Raw genomic sequence first — 23,048 nt, 5'->3', positions numbered from 1 at the left:
AGTGACCTAGATAAGGGGGTTGAGTGCACCCTGAGTAACACAGGAGATGACACTAAGCTGGGAAGGAGTGTTGATCTGCTCCAGTGTAGCCAGGCTTTACAGAGGGACCTAGACAGTCTGACTGGATGGATGGGCAGGGTGAGGGTGAGGCAACACCACAGGCCTAGGGAAGTGGGTGGAAATGTGTCCAGCAGAGAAAGACCTGGGGAGCCAGCAGTGTACTTAGGTGTCCAGGAGAGCATACAGCACCCTGACCTGTGTCAGGAATAGTGTGACCATCGAGACCAGGGAAGCAATTGTTGTTCTGTGGTGAGGCCACAACTTGACTATTGTGTTCCCTTTTCAGACCCTCACTATTGGAGGATTGGAGATTAGAGAAAATTCTTGACTGAAAGGGTTCTCAAGCACTGGAATAGTCTCCCTAGTGGGGTACTGGTATGTATCACAGTATCACAGTATCACCAAGGTTGGAAGAGACCTCACAGATCATCAAGTCCAACCCTTTACCACAGAGATCAAGGCTAGACCATGGCACCAAGTGCCACGTCCAACCTTGCCTTGAACAGCCCCAGGGACGGCGACTCCACCACCTCCCCAGGCAGCCCATTCCAGTGCCCAATGACTCTCTCAGTGAAGAACTTTCTCCTCACCTCCAGCCTAAATTTCCCCTGGCGCAGCCTGAGGCTGTGTCCTCTCGTTCTGGTGCTGGCCACCTGAGAGAAGAGAGCAACTTCCTCCTGGCCACAACCACCCCTCAGGTAGTTGTAGACAGCAATAAGGTCACCCCTGAGCCTCCTCTTCTCCAGGCTGAACAATCCCAGCTCCCTCAGCCTCTCCTCGTAGGGCTTGTGCTCAAGGCCTCTCCCCAGCCTCGTTGCCCTTCTCTGGACACGCTCAAGCATCTCAGTGTCCTTCCTAAACTGGGGGGCCCAGAACTGAACACAGTACTCGAGGTGTGGTCTGACCAGTGCAGAGTACAGGGGCAGAATGACCTCCCTGCTCCTGCTGACCACACCATTCCTGATGCAGGCCAGGATGCCACTGGGAAAGGCTACAAAGCTGGTGAGGGGCCTGGAACACAAACCCTATGAGGAGAGGCTGAGGGAGGTGGGGTTGATTAGCCTGGAGGAGGCTTAGGGGTGACCTCACTGCTGTCTACAACTACCTGAAGGGAGGTTGTAGCTAGATGGGGGTCAGGCTCTTCTCCCTAGCAACCAGCAACAGAACTAGGGGACACAGTCTCCAGTTGTGCCGGGGGAGGTATAGGCTGGATGTTAGGAGGAAGATCTTCCCAGAGAGAGTGATTTGCCATTGGAATGGGCTGCCCAGGGAGGTGGTGGAGTCACCATCCCTGGAGGTGTTCAAGAGAAGACTGGATGAGGCACTTAGTGCCATGGTCTAGTTGACTGGCTAGGTCTGGGTGCTAGGTCGGACTGGATGATCTTGGAGGTCTCTTCCAACCTGGTTGAGTCTATTCCTGGAGATGAAAGATGCAGATATGTGGCACTGAGGGTCATGTTTTAATACCAGACTTGGTAGAGTTAGAAAATTATTAATGATCTTAAAGGCCTTTTCTAACTAAAATCATTCTATGATCCTATGAATAGAGGAAAATGAGCATGTGTGATACATGTCCTACCATAAAAGATCCACAGAAGAGCTTCTCATGCTCTGTTCCACATTATACATAATCTTGGTGGTTGGTTGTTTTTTTTTAAAGGTGAACTTAAAAACCCTCTAATGAGAGCTCTGATATTACTCGGATGCTTGGCAGTCCTGGGGGGGTACCCTGCAACTCAACATAAAACCCCTTCTGAGCACAGAGCGTAACTCCATAGTTGTGCCACTCACTCACCAATGTCTATTTAGTTTCTCTGTTCAAAACTAGTAATAGAAGGGTTGTCTCTTCAATGGACAAACACTGAAAGCAGAAATGAGAGATTAAACTGCTCAAAGACTAAACAGCAAGGATCCCAGAGTAAAATGTGAACTGTGAAATCAAGGTCCAAGTAAGAACAAGCTGAAATCAGCTAGGAGGCATCATTTCCTTTAAATACATTTTTGAGGGGGCTAAAGCTGTGTTTTCTTGTCATCTTTATTCAAGTATTTCACAGCAGTTATATTACAAATTACAGTAAAATGTTCAAAATTTCCAGAAGTTCAAAAAAAAATTAAATAACTTACTTCAAACTAACGTAAAATGAAGTCAAAATGCAAAACCCACCAATTTAAACACAGCTCTGAATAAAACTAGAGAATCTGAAATATACCATAGTTGATGATGGAAGTCTACTTAATCCATGAAGTAGACACACGTTAATGAAACCAAACAGGACTTCCCCAATGTCTAAACAACCCAATGTACAAGATACAAAAGATGCAAGTACAAGCCCAAATTCAAGCTCATGTTGCGATTACGAAATAAAACAAGAACAAAACGAATGAGTGTCAGCTGCATGGCTGCCAGTCGGGAGACTGAGGGGAAAACCAGAGCTGACCCACCAACTTAATTAAAAACAAACAAACAAACAAACAAAAAAACAACCCAAAAAAAGACCCAAAAACCCCAACCCAAACAGAACGACGACGACAAAATAAACCCAACCAACAACAAAAAAAACCAAGAACAAAACAGGAAAAGAGGAAGACAAGATATTACAAAACCCAGTAATCCTATAAATACATTGGCATATGAGGAAATCAAGTAACAATACAGAGGACACAAAAACAAAAATTAATCACAGGCGAGATTCAAGCTTGCAAATACAATTAACTCCATAGCCATCAACTCCACCAAAGAGCAACTCTTACTATCTCCAAGACAACCCCACCAGCCCCAGAGAGAGAGAGACCACCTTTCTTCTGGCTGGTCATGTTTCATTGATCCCAGCACAAGGACTCACACAGGAGTTTATTTGCAATTTTCACAACAAGAAACAAGGAATAGAGGTCAATTTGTACAAACTCTTGCCAGCGCTATGTGGCAAATAAAAACCCATAAGAACATACAAGGAGTAAACAAGTTTAGACCACATGGATAGATTAACAGCTGTTTTAACTCTATACCCACCAGACATCTGTAAAGGAAAACAAAAACTGAAGTGTGGTTATTTGGGCTAGGAAGGCGAGTATATAATTTCAGGTAAGCTGTCCGCTAGAACATCTGGTATCAGCTACGTTTCTCTAACACACCGTGGCAGCTCCTCAATCAGCAAAGCTGCCTCTTAGGGTTTGTCCCAATCAACAACTGACAGTAAAAATTTTCCTTTAGAAACCTGGCCTTTTAGAACCATTTTTAATGCTAGGCATTAGCTTAAACTTGCTTTTCACACTCACTGGTGACTATAATTCTCAACTGTTTTAATCATATAAATTTATTATCTGCTTAAAAAGGTATGCAGTTTTATCTTCCACAAGTGCTGCTGTTACTTGAACAAAAACTTCGAGTTAAGTGAAACTGGAATAAATATTCTTAAAAAATTCTGCAGCAAGAACCTGAGAACTTGCAAAAACCCCTTTTATCAGAAACTTGCTACAAAAAATCTGCTACATTTTTATTTAATCAAATCTTAAAGTTTGTAACAATTCCCATCAAAATACAAAATGCTGTTAATGTACCAGACACAAAAATATCTCAAACAGGTATGATGCTAATAAATACTAAATGAAACATGGAAAAAAATCCCACAATCAAATCTGAGATCAAAGAATCTCATTTAAAATGTGTTTTCTGCCTTTTTTTTTTTGTTGTTTTTAATCGCACTTTCCCACCTAAAAAATACACTGTTTCTGCATGGGTTGCATTTAGAAGGTGTAGCTAGATGTACATGAATGCTTAAAACCTTTTTCTGCCATTAGCTATGAAGAATAACAGTAGCATTGGGGGGAGAAAAAGATCTAAGACTGATGCTTAACCATAATACACAAAGCACTTTGGATTACTGCAGTAGCCCAAGGCCCATGTTTTGTTTCTCTGCAGCACTATACTACTATTAGCCATGGAGGTGGAGATAAGTACCTTAGCTTCAGTTTATAAATGGGAGCAGAGTGATTACAGTCCTCCATAAACACTGCTGGTAACTAAAATACAAAAAGCTGAGGTAGCTCAGTATCTCTGCAGTAGTCCAAGACTGTTTAATTAAAAACCAATCACACTGTGTTGCATATTTCTGGAAAGACACTTCCGCAGCTATGTAGGGACAGTCACAATGAATGGTTAATGATGGTAACACCAGCCAACTCTAAAACACTTTCCACGTAGGTTGAAAACATAACAGCCCAGGTAATACTTTAATGCTGAGCTCATGATAAAATATGTTTTTCTTGAAACTGCCTAGACAGTACTCTCCAGTTGTCAGACAGTAAAGGTTGTGAACTACACAATTCAGACCTAGAGAACTTGGGCCCAAACAGATCGGTTCAAAAGGCTGTCCTCCAATCCCTTCAGCGTTAACAATGCTTTGCACAAAGAATTGTGAAGCCTAGTTTAAGTTTTATTTTCAAGTGAGCTTGGGCTCCAGGACTTCGACCAACTACAGTGTCTTCTTACCTGCACTGCACAGTCCAAGCTATATTACAAACATGGAACTTCAGAAAGAAGCCTGCCAGTATTAAACTTGGTTTTCTTAAAGAACTCGAAATGGAAAGGAAGGAAATGGTGGGAAAATGCTCCGCTTTTAGCAATACAGGAGAGTTTCACTGTGTAACTTGTTTCTAAAACAAATACCAATGCAAAAGGAATTTCACCATTTTGGTAAAGTATGTGGCTTTTTCAGTGTGTCTTAGTTTAGTTCTGTAGAGCAAGACAGGCATTATAGAACCTGGTTGCCATCCAATGAAGAGAACACAAATCATCCTTTCGGCGATCTTCATTCTTAAGACAGCTTTCTAACATTGCCATTTGCTATAATCCAAACCAATTGAATAGCCTTATCTTTCTCAATTGACTAAAAGGCACATTAAAGGCAGTTCTAGAGAGCCTCATCTTCGAATTACTGTACATCCAGTTACTCAAGATTCCTACCACAATGCATCATTGCCTTCTTTAGAACAGATTTTGTTTGTCCTTCACCCCAGAGAAAAGTTGGAAAAACAAAATAAAAAAAGGTTGCCCGCTTAAAAATATTCAACTTAGATCTGCTCTTTCCAGTCCTCTTCTATGTGTTGGTCTCCACTTTGCCTGAAGTTTCCCCAAAGATAATGCATGTAGAGTGAACAAGAGCAGAAATGAGAACAGTTTCTGTAGCACCAAAAATCTCCAAGCTGTGGCACTGTATTCTTTATTTATATCAGATACAACTATATGAAGTTTCGTTTGGTTCTTGTAGGCTGGTTGGTTTCAGGTACCTGAGACAATAGCACCAAATTCAACAGAAAGAAAACGAGAGAGCACTTAAGACCAAGGCTCTGCACATACTTGGTGCAAATGGAAACTGAATGGCTCAGAGGACTGCTCTTCATGAGCAGTTTGAGAGGATAACCCACCCATCTTGACGAGTTCACAGGAATGTTTCAAATACATGAACTGTTCTTTCCATCTCCTGCAAGACACAAAGAGCAACAATTACACACAAATACAGACAGAAATAAAGTGGCATTACATAGCTGCATCTACTGGGCTATTTTTTTCAATCTGCACAAATAATTAATAAGAAAATAGACATTTCTGTTTATTAGCTGCCACGTACTACCAAAATACAGGAAAAAAGGAAACTAAAGAGTATTAATGCAGAAAAGCACTCCACTATGACAGTCCAAGAGAAAATCTAAGTGTATTAGGGTCCTTTATATGATTAATATATTCTATATGTATTAGGAAACCACTGCAATGGCACACTGCATGAATTCAAGTCTTATGGCACACCTCAGCTGCTGGTGACTCAGCTATAAACACATAGCTGCACGGTCTGGAGAATCAAAGCAAAGATCAGCTTCAATGTATTCCTGCTGGACAAATGCCTTTTTAATCTACCTAATATTTGGCACAGACTATCAATATATTTTTAGGCGAAGATGGCAGAAGCATAGCATGGAAATGGTATCAGAAGTATTTTATGAACACTCTACAATATCCCACAGTAAGGCCAGTCCAGGTTTTGTTGTGAAATACTTGTGGAGAAAAAACACTTATAGTGTTGAGTGATCCAACCAGAAACCAGCAATTGTTGTCCATTTTCCAGCAGGGTTGGTTATCGGTAAAATCAGCACATTGATCCAAACTCCTCTACAGCTAGAGCAATGATCTATTGATGCAGACAGCAGGCCTTTGACAGCAAACATTTTACAGACAAAGGATGATAGCAAAGCAGAGAACTGTCTTGCAACATGCTGTACTGGACTCTCCCAAGGGTATACTTAATCCAGAGAAATCCTGCAAACTTTTAAGGTCTTGTATGAAAGTCACAATCAGTGAGCTACATAGAGCAGAGATGGGTAAATAATCTTTTTGGCCTATTCACACAAATGCAAGAGTAACTGCTGTGGCTTTGGCTCAGAGTGCCTGTGAAGCAGTCACTCCATTTTCATTCTGATAGCATGAATTTCTCCATTCTCATAGGTGATATTTAATACTTCCCTCAGAAAAGGATTACTAGAAATAACCTTTTCTTTTTTAAAGTCATTACCACACTAAACCTATTTTCAGTTTATAGATACCTTCCTCTAAGTCTGTTTAAAGCTTTTGCCTGTTAGTACAAACACAATGACAGACCAACTTAGTTCTTGAAAAAAAGAGTCCCACAAAACTGAGAAAAGGAGTAAAAGAAACATCACCTCAATCAGCTGTGATTTGTCATAGTCTCTACGATGTCTGTAGATGCACTGACTGAGGAGTGAATACAATCTCTCAAGTTGGTCAACAGTCAGGTTGTCACTTTTCTTAACCACCAAATCAAGCAGTTTCTGTGGGAACAACAAAAGCTGAAGTTAAGAGTTTTTATGATCACTTTTTTTTTTAAAAGGGAGAAAGCAGAAATACAGTCTCCTTCTGAAGCCTTACCATGGAGGGATACACACAAATAAAATGGACTACACCTGGATATCAGTAAGGCCATTGCTTCTATGTAGATCCAAAAAAGATTCAACATCTCTCTTCACTTCTCTGCTTATACTCACATTTTTTTCTTGTGTTAGATTTTACACTCAGTGTAGCTGGAGCAATGTTTGCTCTCTTTGAATGATATTTTGTCTTATTTCAACCTGGTCAATAATTATGATAAAGCAAACCATAAGAACTGCTTTGATAGCTAAAGCAGTCGTTTTTAGAACTTGTGTTGCAATGAAATTCTAAGTACTACCCAATGGAAACACATGTGAAATTCCACCTACACTGAAAAATGGCAAAATAAAAAAAGGGAGAGGGACAACACCACATGCAGAACTGCTCATGAACAAAAGGTGAAAGTGTGTATTTCACAGAGTAGCTGAGAGTAAAATATAAGGTTTTTTTCCCTCTCAGCACATTGTTTCCAAAGAGATTATCATCTGTACTCTGCAGCACATGGGATCTAAATTTCAGAGTAAGTCAAGCTAGTTTCTACAACAGAAGATGGCAAATATTGTGCTAACTTTGCTAACAGAGACAAAAGTGAAAGATAATTACTACTAGGGGTTCAGTCTGTGACACCAAATGATCAGCACAAATGCCTATTTGCTTTCCAATCCACCGACAGCGCTTTCCACCAAGTATGCGTACATGAGAAGAGAAAGAGAAAATGTTAACTCCAAATTACTAGGCACCCAGCAGTTCCTCAGTAACTGGTATGTCCAATTAACACACAAGTACCTGCAAAAGCTGCAATTAAAATTGAGGACTGATGTGCCATTACTGGATTTGTAAAGGTACCAATAATGGGAGAGTAAGGATTCAGCAGTTCTATTAACTTGTCCAAAAAACAATGATCAACAAATCATCTTCTGAAGTCACTGCTACCATTAATACTTTTTTGCAGTCACAAATAAGGGAAATGTTACTTCAGAGTAGAGAATGGAAGCATTTTTGGTGAAGCCTGGTAACAGTTCCATCTATTTTTTGGTTTCATTACCTTCAGTCTGTCATGGTCAACAACCACAGAAGGTAAAGGATCTGATGGTTCCTCTGGGACCTGCTCCAAACTTGTGGGTTTTGACTGTTCCATAGTGACTTTTCGAGTTTTCTTGCTTCTGAATATACCTGTAATTTGAAAAAAAAAAAAAAATTATGAGCACAGTCAGATTCTCAAAATGAGCAGCTTGTTTCTTCACTTTGGTTTGATTTTGCTTCTTCAATTTGTTGAGGTTTTTTGAACCACGCACGCATGATCGTAGCAGTGCACATTATTCATCAGCTTTACAGAACTCTGAACGTTTATGGGTGCACAAAACCACAGTTCAGAAAACAAGCATGAAATTGGTCATCTTTCAGACTGAACTCTGAAGTCCCAACAGAAAACAGAGTGTCATTAAGAGTTTTCCTACTGTATCATTTCTACTTAGCAACATCCAATTATATACCTTCTAAGGGAAATTTGGACATCAAGCTAATGCTCAAAAATCTTTCTGCCTAAGTGGACCAAATCCTCATCTTTCTCTCCAAAGTATTCAATGACTTCATCACTATAGTAATTTTCACATCTGCTCTACTCCTGAATCTTCATGCTTTTGTGACCTATTTGAACTTTCTTCCATCTCTGTATTAAAACTGTTGTCCAGTCACATTCCAGACAAAATGTTTTTAATCTCCTTTCACTGCTGTTCTCTTCAACCATTTAAAATTATTTTTTCCTGAGAATATATTACATTTAGAAATACTAAATTTAGAAATGTAAATATTCTTAAGATAGTAAATATTCTTAACATACATCATAGTTCTGATACTTTTCCTCCCTTTTTCTACTATTCTCCTTAGCCTTAGAGGAAATACGTACGTACAAACACAGGCAACATGTATATAGTGATATCCTCAAAATTCAGATCTCTTATTAAAGCTCATTTACTTTGTAAATCTCAGTGCTGACTTTTTGAAGTAAAGATTTCATTCTTTTAGATAATTCTGAAATGCTAATTAAAAAGGCAATCATGCATAAGACTTTTATTTCTCTTCCCTGAGGAACTGTCTCTTGTCTTCAAAGGACATGGCCCCTTCTTTTATGCACCACCAAGATTTCCTTTCTCCTTCTCTTATCTTTCTGCAGCACTGTAACTCCAAAGCCAGATACCTTCTCCAGTAGATAAACTACAGTTTATCTGGCTTTTGCTACAAGTTAAACTGCTTTAACTTCTGCTGTGAGTAAATGTTTTTTAAAGGAATACATTCTGTATTTCTATGGTCTCTTATCCAACGTCAGGGATATTATTATCACAAATCTCTAACAAAACAAGTCAAAACACATAGATCAAAATAAAGATGGAATATACAGACCATACACACATATATATATATATATATGCACTTACAGTATTTTTTAAATCTTTAAGTATTATCTCAGCATTTACAAGACACACCATAAAGCCTACAAAAACAAACAATACTCTAAGTATGGAGAGATACATACTTGCCTAAGATAATAACATTAGAACAAGTAGAGGGTGGACTTCTAATTTATTTATGTGGAATTAAATGTTGTAAGCATACTAAAAGATTCAGACAGGAGTTGATAAAACATTACTATATAACTGGAACATAGCATATTATAATTAATATAGACATTGAGATAAGGACAGAAAGATTGAAAGCAAGCTTTACCTTCTTTATCTGCTTCAGCATCTTTAGTTTCAGTGTCTGTGCTCTGTAGTGTTTTTTCATTATTGCTGCAATGTGGTAATTCAGCTTTTACTAGATCAGCTCCTTGACTTTCACTGGAAGCTTCTGTTTTCTCCTTTGGCTGATACTCAGATGAAGATCTTTGCTTGTTACTAGACCCACTGCTGCTGTCACAGAGTGAAGCAGCATCAACTGATTCTGTTTTACCATTATGACATGCTGGAACGGGTTTACCCTCTGAGCTGTGTACAGATGTCTCCCCATTCACACATTCCCCTTTTGATGTAAAGTCCTTCCTTAATTCCTTTTCAGTACTCAGGGTAACAGTGTCAGTTATTAACAGAGATTCGTTTGAGCTCTCTTCTTCTGTGGATGCAAAATTGTTTTCCTTTCCTGATGTCCCATTGTTAAGCCTCTGCTCTGCATCTATATCCATAATATCACAAGAGGATTCATCATTTGTCATAGAGAGATCTCCTGTTTCCTCCCCATTCTCCTCAATGCAGTCAGTGCTGATCTCTAGCTCTCCGTTCTCCAGCAACTTGCTGTCCTCTCCGTGATTTTCATCATCAGCAAACTTTGCATCATCTTCATCTTTCTTTAAATTATTGACTTTCCTCTTCTTAATGATGCCTTTGCCCCACTGTGAGCGCCGTCTCGATTTTCTCCTTATTCGAACTGAATTACAAAAAAGAAACTTTCAGATGCGTTTCAGCACTGTTAATTCTTCAGTAAACAGACCAGGATCTTAGAATATGCTGTAGTATGTGCTCTGGAGAGCAGTCAGGAGGAAAGGGACCTGGGGGTACTGATAGACAGTAAGCTGAAGATGAGCCAGCAGTATGCCCAGGTGGCCAAGAGAGCCAATGGCATCCTGGCCTGCATCAGGAACAGTGTGGCCAGTAGGACAAGGGAGGTTATTCTTCCCCTGTACTCAGCACTGGTCAGGCCACACCTTGAGTACTGTGTCCAGTTCTGGGCCCCTCAATTCAAGAAGGATGTTGAGGTGCTGGAACATGTCCAGAGAAGGGCAACGAAGCTGGTGAGGGGCCTGGAGCACAAATCCTATGAGGAGAGGTTGAGGGAGCTGGGCCTGTTTAGCCTGGAGAAGAGAAGGCTCAGGGGTGATCTTATTACTGTCTACAACTACCTGAAGGGACATTGTAGCCAGGTGGGGGGTGGCCTCCTCTCCCAGGTAACCAGCAATAGAACAAGGGGACACGGTCTCAAGTTGTGCCAGGGTAGGTATAGGCTGGATGTTAGGAAGAAGTTCTTCACAGAGAGAGTGATTTCCCATTGGAATGGGCTGCCCAGGGAGGTGGTGGAGGCACCGTCCCTGGGGGTCTTCAAGAAAAGACTGGATGAGACACTTAGTGCCATGGTCTAGTTGATTGGATAGGGCTGGGTGATAGGTTGGACTGGATGATCTTGGAGGTCTCTTCCAACCTGGTTGATTCTATGATTCTACGATTCTAAGGCAATCAAATGTGTTATATTTCAAAAGGAAAAAGCAAGCTGTCTATTGATTTCCAAGTAAGCAAATTACAGATACCAAGGTCTTCTAGAAATTTAAGGAGCTGTTTACTCAGTTGTATAAACAATTCCTACTTTGAACCGCGGAACCAAGGAAGTCTTGCTAGCCCTTCCTATTTTACAAATGTTTTATATATATCCATTTGTAGGTGAAAGACCAAAAGCAAACAGTTAAGCAATTATTTAGAGCTCAGTCATTCTCATTTGGGTAATGCAGACTCCAAATACATTTATTCTCATTTTCCCTTTTGTGCTAGTATGAAGCTACCTAGGATGTTTTGGCAAGAAGGATTGGATCACAGGTTGTGAAAGGGAAAGAATGGTGATGTCTACTTCACTCATAGGCTTGCTGAGAGGTGTAAGAGTAAGAATCCAAACTTAGATAAGGGAGCTGCTCTTTGTCTGGGCTATGGGCTGCACTTCTCTCTAACCTCACCCTCTGTCTCTCTGATTAATCCACCTGCTTCCTAACCCCCCTGGCTGACCCTCCATTCTTCCTTGAGGCACAAGCCAATGTCTGAGGTAAGGTAGAGGGGTGGGAGAAGGTGGAAGGGCAGTTGGGAGCCCCTCCTGGGGACTCAAGTTTGTGTTTCTGTATTACCTTTCACCTTGCATATTTCTGTATATAACTGTATATACTGTAATTATCTGCCTGTATATTGTGCTAGCTGTAAATATAAGCTTCATTCAAATTTCCAGAGCTGTCTGAGTCTAGTCTGGGTGATTCCCAAAGGTGGGGGTGGGTAACACCCAAACTACCACACCTTTTTATAACCACAGTGACTTGAAATCATGAAGAAAACAAAATAAATGGAAGTGCAGTCCATGGATTCATAGAACAATTCAAATTGGAAAGGAAGTCTCCACTTCAACCCAGTACTCAAAACAGGATCAGCTATGACAGCAGACCAGTTGCACAGGGCTTTAACCAGCCACTGAAAACCTCCATGGATGCAAACTCAGTGGCCTTCATGAGCATCCCATAACAATGCGTAATTGTCACAACAGTAGAAAGACTTTTTGCTCAATATCCAGTCAGCACCTGTCATTTCAACTTAGACCCACTGTCAATTCTAATATATTTCTTTGCTGTTGAAATCAACTACATCTCCCCAGTCTTCCATTCATTCTCACCTCTGCACTCAAGCTGACTGCACTGACAAAATGAGGGTTTAAAAAACGAAGTTGTTTCAGACCTGGACCATTCAGTAACCCTGCCTGCAGTAAGACCTCAAACACATTCACATCTATGCAATCAGCCTGTAAGCAGAAGGGAAAGCAGAGGTCCTTAAACTAGCTTCATCACCAGTGTCTTCCAGCCATATTACACAACTCAGCCTGAAACAACATGAGCATAAGATCCACTCCATTATTTCTGCATTGTTTTTTCAGTTCTCCCATTCCTTGCTGTGGCTTTGAAAAACCACAACGTTTTACTCTTGTGGGGTGTGCTTGTTTGTTTTAACCAACCTATTTGCAGTGAGATACAACTACTCTAAAAGAGGGTTTGGGGCACATTTACAATACGATCAGCAAATACAGGGGAAAACCACTCAAACTTAATGCTGTTGTCAACATCTTTTTCAAGACTATCAACGAGAGAGAGAGAGAGAGAGATTAGGACAAATCAAAAGTTCTTCATTCAAATTCAAATGAGACTGCTCTTATTTTTGCAAAATTAATGAAGCTGCACCCAACTGACTATAAACAAAAAACCAACAGCCAATAGTTACCAGAGATAACCACTTTTTCTTCCATTTCATAATGAACTTGTTTGCTGAGCACCTCCATAATGCTCTTGACATTTCTAAGTTGCTTTGATTTATGGGATAAGTGCTAGACCTGCATCTGCCAACCCCACACTGAGTTACAAAGATCTTGCTTTGAAGATACAAGCCCCTTGCAGGTACAAGTGTTGACAACAGCTGACAGGCATTTGGAGAAGCACAGGTGTACTTCAGAATTTCCTCCCCATGAGTCTCCCCATGCAGAGCCCTCCTAGCACATAGTAGTATTTATATTGACAAAACCAGTAACCTATCTACTTTGGGTTTTCATCCACACTTAGTCAACAGAACTCAGCTAATGCTCCAAGTTTTCCTCCCACCTTCCTGTTTCACAAGGCAGTACTGTCATCAGCTGAGCCACCCAGAACTAACGGTGGCAAATGCTTCTAAAATCTTGATTCTTTTTGTCCCTATACTTCTAAGAACAATTCTTATTCCCCCTGCTATTCAAATTAAAGCCTTTCTACTTTCAAACCCTTCCATTTCAACCACTGAAACCTCTTCTCCTCAGGCCTTTATAAACTCACCTATTTTTCCATTTTCATTTATTTAACATAAAACTGCTCACACCATTTCCATGACCTCAGTGAGAGTCTAAGTCCTCTATCTAATGTATCTTTGAGCCCATTCACCAGTTTTTACCCTCTCAATTATAGCAGAAGTAGACTTCTAGTCCTCATATTTAAACTCCCCCTTCAAAACAACACCTTTTTGTTCTCATATAGGCTCCACTGCTCTGTGCATGGGAGCATCTTTTACGATATAAGAAGAAATTGTGATTCTAGTTCTATAACATCAGTATACAGATTTTTTTGTTGTACACAGACAGCCAAGCCTCTAGGAAGAGTAAAAGGTTTTGCAAGGAACATTTTAAAACAAGACCCACACACCAGCCTTTCTGTCCTGCCCACTTCCCCATAAAGATCCAAGGCAATAGTACAATTAGGAGTGTTTAATGGAGCAAGGATCCATGTGACCAAATGCAGATGTCAACATGAGATTTTATCACCTAGATTGATTTCCTTTATATTTACTGGAAAGAAAAAAGACACTACTGAAAGAGCAAAAGGAACCCAAGAAGTTGTCATATAAGACAGGGAGGTAAAATGTATGTGTGAATCCTACAAGAAAGCTGACTGACTCAAAAAAAGGAAAAAGCAGCTACCCCAAGGAAAAACTGATGCAAAACTAAAGGCACAAACTGAGGGCTTAATGGATTGCTGCTAAAAAACCCAACTTAACCTGGAGTCCCATTTTCTCTGCCTTAGTATCAATATTTTGTGAAGCTATAAACTATCAAGAGAACCTCACACATTATTTTATAGTCAGTATGATTCATGACAGGTTAAAGTTTTCAGTAACAGAATGGGATAGATATCTGCAGAAGAAAAACTTAAGGTTAATTTTGCTTAAAAAATTTAACAGAGTATATACAAGTGCAAGTTAACACCTTAACTCCTTGTTAATTATTCCCTTTTAACTTGCTTATCTGAAATCTATCCATTGATAGCCTGTCCTCTGACACCCTGTCCTTTGACAGTACTTGTGCCAGAGGCAGCAAAAGTACTATTGTCAGAGGAATCCTCCTTTATAGATCTGAGTTTCTGTAATACCAATTATTCACACATGAACATATTCACTTGCCTTCCGAATTGCTGAACTCCTTTCTCTGTAATCTTCACATAACCTCTACAGATTTGCCAAGGGGATCCATGCTTCAGTTCTACCTTCTTTATGATTTCTTTTTGGTAAATCATTATTCAGGACTTTTAGACAATAAATACCTGTTTGACCATAAGTCTAACTTTTCAGTTAGAGTCACATGAAGCTGAAATAAAAATCAAACCATACTCACTTCCTAAAGCTGCAGATTTCACCCAGATAGCATTTTACAGAAGTGCAATGTAATTAATCAATGCTTTTCATTTCATTTACGCAGTAAGTGAGGTTTCTCAATTTTCTCATTCCAACGTTGAGACACTGTCATGGAAGGCAAAAATAGGCCTAAACATGTCCTGGATTGCCCAGACACGTTTTCTGTTCTCCCTCCTTCTGGTGGGGGAAGCAACCATAGGAAAGGAAGACAAAAGGTCTGGTGCCTTCCAGTCTCCTCCATGTCCCTGCATGTATTTATATACTTGTGTTCTTCCCTAAAAAAGTAAAAGTAAGCCCTGACTTCACCCAATATGGTTAAGCTTGGCAAAGTGCCATTCTGATTGGCTGATGCGTGGCCAAAGAGCCATTAGTCTCAGAATGCACTGACAAAAGGAGATGTGCAGGAAAAGACAATGTCCTTCTGCCAATGCCTCTGATTTAATGTACTCACTGCTTCTGGCAGTGCTCTGCCTCATTGCCATTACATTCTGCCAAGCTCTGCAACATTCTGCATGCTACATAGTAACAAACCCTGAGGCTTTGGGTTTGTCCACCTGGAAACTTGCTGTGTCTCAAGTTTATCAGGGAATAGACCTTAGGTGCCTTCATGCGATAACGTGATATCATGCTGGCTAAGCAAGCCGAAGACTGCACACCTGAAAGACTTCATGCAAAGCTTGGAACCAAGAGGAACCAATATCAGCTCAGAGATCATCTGCTCCTCTTCCAGCACTCCTGTTAAGAGTCTGGGAAGAACTAGAAGCCAATACAACTATCAAGACACCAACAGAACTCCCTGCAAGTGCTTGGGTACTATCTGGGAACTGTAGTTAGTCCCAGGACTTTGGAGATATATTTTTTGTGAGTAAATGCTCAAAAGCCTCTTTAGCAAAACTCTGTAAACCCTGTAAGTGAATCCAAATGCCTTTTGCCTTAAGCAGAAAGGAGCTTCTTGAGCCCCTCTAGTGTGCAAGCAGTACAACTGACCACAAGAACTTCTCTTCCAGTTCTAATGGTTTAATGTTTGTATTATTGCTAGTTATTTCCTAAGTGTGTCAGATCCTGTTGTTTCCATCTATGTAATGTTCTTCATGACCATGCAAAGAATCAATTACTATTAAAATACTGGGCAGGGGGCAAGAGTTCCAAATATCAAAGTTAATAAACAATATTGTTTTAAAAAATCCTCTCTCACATCCATTAATACCCATGACTAACATCACAGACACTTCAAGAGTTGGCTGGAAGACCCCTAAACTTAAAGCAGACAGCGTTTTTCCCAGAGATGGCCTTCTAGGACTAGGAAAGAAATGATGTATTTACTTTAGAAGCACTGGTCCTCTAAGTTTAAGAAAAATGAAACCTACAAGAGATCTTCAAAAATTCTGAGACACCAACTAACGACAACACCTCCTGGTGAAATAGCCCTATCTAAGGATGCACAGTACCCATGTCCAAAGCAGAGCACAGTTCTTGGACATTAAAGAACGGTGACAGTTTAAATAAAAACAACAAACCAACCCTCCACAGCACCAAAACCATATGAACCTAAAAAAATTTCAGATCTTTTCCACACTTTAGGTATGTCTGCAGGACACAGAGGTAAATGTTCCTGTTTAGCATGGTCTCAGGAATGCAGATCTCAAAACTATGGGTGAATGGCACAGAAGCTTCAGAGTTGAGGTATACCCTTCTACTGTCCCCTAAATCTAGCAGCATAGTGACAGAACTGCAGACTACACAGAAATTCGCAGTTGTAAAAGGAAGCAGATATAATTAGAAGATTCAAAGATTGTTAGTAATTAGCAAGCCAGTCTGCCTGCCTTAATGTGGATGAACTCTAATGAGAAGATGTAGCAGTCAAAGCAGATGTTTCTCTTGAAATTTCTGTAGTTTGACTACTACAATATACTGAGTGTAGAACAGTGTGAGGCTAACAAGTTCACTTCATGCTGCAGAAAAGAAGACTCTTATAAGCCTCTGCACTGCTTAAAAGTCCATTAGGGAAACTGAATCCTCTGTCATGAAATGATAAAACTCACATCCATCAAACAGTAGATTCTCTGTTGTTACCATTATTTCATGAAGAAGTCCTGGGGATTAAATCCAAAGGAGCTTCTCATGGCAAGCAAGATCACCATGGATCTAGATTTTATGCTGCAGTATCAAGAACCACTTGAAGCAAGGCACATGTTTTAAGTTTCTCTTCCATGATCAAACCCCTGAACTTCTTTCTTGTATGTAAAGTAACTCAAAGCCTTGAGAAAGCACTTATTACCAGCAATTTATGCTCTCTTAGGCAGCATCCAGGCTATCTATATCTGACACAGTAATTTAAGCTGCTTCCAGTAGCTCAACGTTCCTTACCAAGGGGCGCTGAATAGTCCACTTGAAAGTCTCTGGAGTTTTTAGTCACAAAGTCCCAAACTGCAGTCAGAGATAAGCAGCAAGAAAGAACAGAGCACAGTTCCACAATGGCTTAAAAAGCAAATGAGGTGCCAGCTTTCACTAACAAAGCCATTTCTCCCTACATAGCCAGCTATAGGATTTCCTCTACCTCATTTGTGCCGGCACTACTGTTCCTGCAGTAAAACAGATAAGGGAACTAAATCAGTCTGAAACACTGGGGGCTTTTTTTATTGTCTGGGTTAGTTTTCAACATCTTCAGGTGAGCTTTCCAACTCATGAATGACAGTGCTGGCACAGAAGATGGTGAGAAAATGCAACCAATGGAAAGGCAAGACAGCACCTCTAGTAGTAACCCTCAGTTTGACCAGCTTGAAGTAGCTGTGGAATCAACCCTTAAAAGGCTTGTAATTTTCTTCACCTACATGAAAGGCACCCAAGGCACAAACATGACAAATACATTTAAAAATATGTGTATACAACAACTGAACACATTTATGGTTTTCCTCATACAGAACAGTTCATGCTCTCTAAACAAATACTTGAAGAACCTGAGCACTTTGAGTCAACAAGGAGGAGTCAAGCTCCACAAGACAGAGATGAGGTATGTTTCCAGAAAAAATACCCTGGGCTGCAGTATCCCTGGCATTATCTTCCCCTAGTCAAATGCTTTCTGCATTCCTCACTATCAAAGTTTCAACTAGAGCTCTTCCCAGTATTTCTCACAAAACTCTCCCAATATCTTTTGTTCCTGCCCACTTCAGCTCAACATGATACACGATACATATTGCTTGGCCAACACCATGTTTTAACTGACCAGCCAGCAAGGCCAGGCAGAACAGGCAACTGCCATTTCCACCCTACAGTCTTTTCCTTCAGCAAATGTGTAGATATATCCAGCTACCAATTTTCACAAAACCTGCAGGAATCTAATCTTTCAGCCTTTAACTCCTGTCAAATCTGTCTGAAACCTGGCTAAATGATTCATAAGTTATTAGGGGAGCAAAGATGGACAGAGAGCACAGGTATAATTTTCATGGGAAACCAAGTTAAAAATATAATTTACATGAAATCAAAGTAATTATGTTAGTAGAGTACATGACAAGACAATCACATAGGAAAATTAAAGAGAAAAATTAAGTCAAAAAAGAAGAGACAATCAGATTAACATCACTTGTGGAGATCATCATTAGACTTTCAACCCCCATAGATCTGCTCATTTTCCCTCTGCTGGGCATCTCTGTACAACAGCAACTATTACAGCTGTATATGTTAGCTCTTAAGGACTACTGAATGACACCTTCCCTGCTGCCAGAGAACCATGAATAAACACAAGGTTCTCCTGCAGCTTCACAGGCGGAGAAGAGGTAGGAGGCAGCACCCAATATAGGAGATCAAACTACTCTCATTCAGAATGCCAACTCTTACACTACCCACAATGAAATTATAAAGAAACAAAGAGAGACATTGGTTTCAGCTCTGAGTAAAGATATCCTCAAATTCCAGAAAATCATTTTTAATGATGATTTTTAAGTTACAGTACTTGCCTCTATCTCAGGTTAAGAATTAACCCAAGCCAAATCTCTTTTTGCTGGAAAGCAGGAAAAAAGAGTAGCAAATGTAGAACGTGTGACAAAACATCTGCAGCTACTATGATTTTAAAAATAGTATCTGGATGACTTTTAATATGCCAATACCCAAATTCTGAATCCAAATTCAGCACTAGTCCAAAAGACAGAACATACACAAAAATATCACAAATCTTACGGCTTCTGATCTGCCATGTGCTTTGATATGGCATTATTGCAGTCATATAAATGCCTGAAGTACAACAACCACTGAGACCAATGTAGCAGAGGTCAAAAAGACTAAACAGATGAAAATCAGACAAGACCTGAAAGGTTCTGAGAAAGATTATAAACAAAAGACCTCTTCTTTCTAAGAATAGTTTTGAAAATACTCCTGACACACCTTTTCTCCATTCTAATGGAGAAATGTAGTTACATATGACACTGCTATTAAGCAAAACAAACTTAGCAAAAGACACAGGAAATATTTATGTTAGAACTAGATTTTCTGCAGCAGTTTCTTATATCTTTGCTTATCTCCCTACAGTTTCTTCTACAGAGACCACTAATCATTTCAATAACTGGGAAAAGTTAGCAGTGGGTTTACTCTGTATTTCACAAAATTACTTTCCCAGAAAACTTTTTAATACTTTATGCAACACAAAATAATTCTTTACTTGCTCCAAATGTCATTTTCATAGCTATATTTATCATCTAGCATAAAAAACATCTTCTCTATGAAGAAAACAAAATCTGCAGTTTATCACAACAGTGTAGTATTGCTAAATACGAACAAATGTAAACCTGACTCTTCCCAACAGAGTTTGTTTATATTTAATACCTAAGGAAGCCACTTCAAGATGGTAAAATAGTATGCAACAGACTCCATCTACTGGAAAAATAGAGCAACAGGACAGGTTTTTACTAGACAGCATCCCAATTAATTAAAACAATGATAATGTTTTATGTGCCAACATGTATCTAAACCAATTAGAAATTATCAAGTTACCAGGCACATCACACTTCACATTGCTGGTAGCTTCCTTTTCCAAACTCATATACACAAAGAGGAAACAAGGCTCTTCTCATCAGTGCTCAGTGACAAGAGGTAAAGGGCAGAGACTGAAATACAAAACATTCGAATCTAAATTAAGAAGAAGAAATTATTGTGAGAGTAGCCAAGCACTAAAAGAGGTTTCTCAGGCATGCTGTGGAGCCTCCATTCTTAGAGACACTCAAAACACAACTGGACACAGCCTTAAGCAATCAGCTCCAAGCAGCAGAGTTAGATTAGATGATCTCTAGGTTCCCTCCAACTACACCAATTTTATGGTTGTGTGATCATGTAACTACTTCTATCAGGCTTCTGACCTATGTCCCATTCTGAGTTACCATCACAGTATTTGCATCTTTCTCAAAATACATGGTCAGTATGGAAATAATTTAAATTACCTGTGGCAAAACTCTCCCAAATGGACTTTCAGCAACTTCAAGTAATGCAATATTTTTAAAACTCACCTATACTTTAATACACAGTCCACTACAGGAAGCAGTAGATTAAATCTATCACCATGCCTTTGAATAGAGTAACACTTTCTATCATCATTGCCGGCTAACTGCGGAGGTCCTACTTGACTGAAGACTGACAAATGACTGACAAATGTGATCCCCATCTACAATATGGGACAGAAAAAGGATCTGGGGCATTGAAGATCTGTCAGTCTGACCTCAGGGCTGGAGCAGGTCAAGCAAAGATTATCTTGAGTGCCATTACACTGCATGTGCAGGAGAACCAGGAGATCAGCCCAGTCAGCATGGGTCCTGCTTGATGAATCTGATCTCCCTCTGCAAGAAAATGATTCACACTTTGTGGATTAGGGAAAGACTGTGGATGTTGTTTACCTGGAGCTTACTAAAGCATCTGCCACTGTATCCCACAGCACTCTCCTGGAGAAAGTGGCTGTTCATGGCTTAGATGGGTGGATGCTCTGATGGGTAAAAAAAGAGCTGGACAGCCAGGGCTAGAGTGGTGGTGAGTGGAGTTAAATACAGATGGTGGCCAACGACAAGTGGTGTTTCCAGGGCTCAGTATTGAGGCCAGTTCTCTTTAATATTTTCATCAGTGATCTGGACAATGAGACTGAGTCCACTCTGGGTTAATCTGCAGATTACACTAAAATGGGAGGGAGTGTTCATCTGCTTCAGGGTAGGATGACTCTACAGAAGGACCTGGACATGTTAGGTGGATGGGCTGAGGCCAACTGCATAAAATCCAGCAAAACCACATGTCAAGTCTTGCACTTAGGTCACAATCACCCCATGTAACACTACAGGCTTGAGGCAGAGTGGCTGGAAAAGTACCCAGTAGAAGAAGACCCGAGGGTGTTGATGAACAGTTATCTAACAGGAAAGAGCAGTGTGCTCGGATGGACAAGAAAGCCAGACAGCAACCTGACCTGTACCAGGACCAGCATGATCAGCAGGACCTGCTGATTGTCTTCCTGTACTGAGCACTGGTGAGGCCACAACTTGACTACTGTGTTGTTTTCAGGCCTTCACTAAAACACCCTGAGGTGCTGGAGTGGGTTCAAAGAAGAGCAACAAAGCTGGTGAAAAATCTGGATGGAGAACAGGTCTTATGAGTGTCTGAAGGAATTGAGGTTGTTTAGTCTGACAACAAGGAGGCTAAGGGGAGACCTTTTCACTGTCTGCAACTCCCTGAAAGGAGGTTGGAGCCAGATGAGTGTTGGACTCTTCTCTGTGATTCTATAACAAGAGGAAATGGCCTCAATTTGCACCAGAGGAGGTTTAGATTGGAGATCAGAGAAAAATTCTTGACTGAAAGGGTTCTCAAGCACCAGAATAGGCTCCCCAGTGAGGTGGTTGAATCCCCATCCCTGGAAGTGCTGAAAAGACAGAGACGAGGTATTGAGGAACATGGTTTAGCACCAGTCTTGGTACAGTTCAGTAATGGTTGGACTTGATCTGAAAGGTCTTTTCCAAATCAAATTATTTTATTCTATGATTCTGTAACTATTTTGCACCTATCTGGTCTAATGTAATTGAAAAATAAATGTAAAATACGTTAGGAATATCAAATTAATCACAAAAGGTAACTAAAAAAAGAAAGTTTCAGCTACATAACTTCAGAAAACAAACCAACACATGGTAAACTTTCTCACATTCTCTATGTACTAGTCCTGACTAGTAGAGAGGGCTTCAAATTAAGTAAGGCTGCTGCACTTTCTGTAGTCCACTCTGATTTTACAAGAGATGCTTAGCAATGATTTCCTTCATGGATTGATGTTTTTGCAGCTATTTTCTAACATATGACCAAAAAAAGCTCCTAAAATCAGGAAAGCAATGTCATGATTGGTGAGTTTTTCTTTAGATATATCTAAGGAAAAAAAAATCAAATTCAAATAGCAGAATAAAATGGAAGATTATCAGAATTATTAAGTATAATTTCTATCCTCTGTCACTACAATACTGTAATTGTACTTGTTCCTCTATGTAGTATACTTTACTCCTAAAAAAAACCCAACTTAGTTCTTAGCCATAAAAAAAACCAAAACACTTCTAAAATTATCTGTTCAGAAATCCCTTCTCTAAACTTGTTTCTGCCATTTACACAATCACAATTCACCACATAACTGCCTGCTATTGAAGCTCCCTACAACCTGCTCAGTTCTACTCTCACCTTATTCTAGCTACTGCCTCCAGACACCCTTTTTAGACTGTTTAACTATTTTCTAGTCTCTACTGAACTTAACACATCTATCTTACAAGTATGTCCATGTACTACTTGAATCCTTTCTGTAGATTTCTGATCGCTCATCAATTCCTGGTTCTCTTATTACCAGATATACCACATTCCTCCTGAACTAGTTATCATTCCCAGACTCAACATTTAAAGGCTTATTTTCACCTGATCACAGACCCAAATACCATCAAGTTTTACATCTTCTTGCCTTCCAACCTCAATCACCAAAACACTAGCAGGAGTGTTGCCCTAACACTGTTTACAGACAGAAACACCAGCAGTTTCCATCAGTGGATGGTTCTAGTCTTCAAACAACTGTCACTGCATCCACATTTGGTGAAGAAAAGAGCAGGGGTACCTGAACTTCTTTGTGTACA

The 23,048-nt window shown here is 40.0% G+C and overlaps 1 protein-coding gene across 2 annotated transcripts in view; it reads right to left on the bottom strand.

Annotated features, from left to right (window-relative positions):
• Positions 1–2,077: 2,077 nt before the first annotated feature.
• Positions 2,078–23,048, bottom strand: part of ATAD2B (ATPase family AAA domain containing 2B) — an 88,495-nt gene continuing 67,524 nt past the window's right edge. For both annotated transcript variants that reach the window (XM_064146372.1, XM_064146373.1), the window contains exons 25-28: positions 9,722–10,417; positions 8,043–8,170; positions 6,772–6,900; positions 2,078–5,540 (exon numbers count right to left, since the gene is read on the bottom strand). In XM_064146372.1, the coding sequence (XP_064002442.1) occupies positions 5,499–5,540; positions 6,772–6,900; positions 8,043–8,170; positions 9,722–10,417 (995 nt within the window). In that variant the 3' untranslated portion in view covers positions 2,078–5,498. The remainder of the gene's footprint in view (positions 5,541–6,771; positions 6,901–8,042; positions 8,171–9,721; positions 10,418–23,048) is intronic.

Source organism: Pogoniulus pusillus, chromosome 7, assembly GCF_015220805.1.
Source record: "Pogoniulus pusillus isolate bPogPus1 chromosome 7, bPogPus1.pri, whole genome shotgun sequence".
Lineage (NCBI taxonomy): Eukaryota > Metazoa > Chordata > Aves > Piciformes > Lybiidae > Pogoniulus > Pogoniulus pusillus.
The sequence above is the reverse complement of the archived record's forward strand: the minus strand, read 5'-3'. Positions and strand labels throughout refer to the sequence as shown.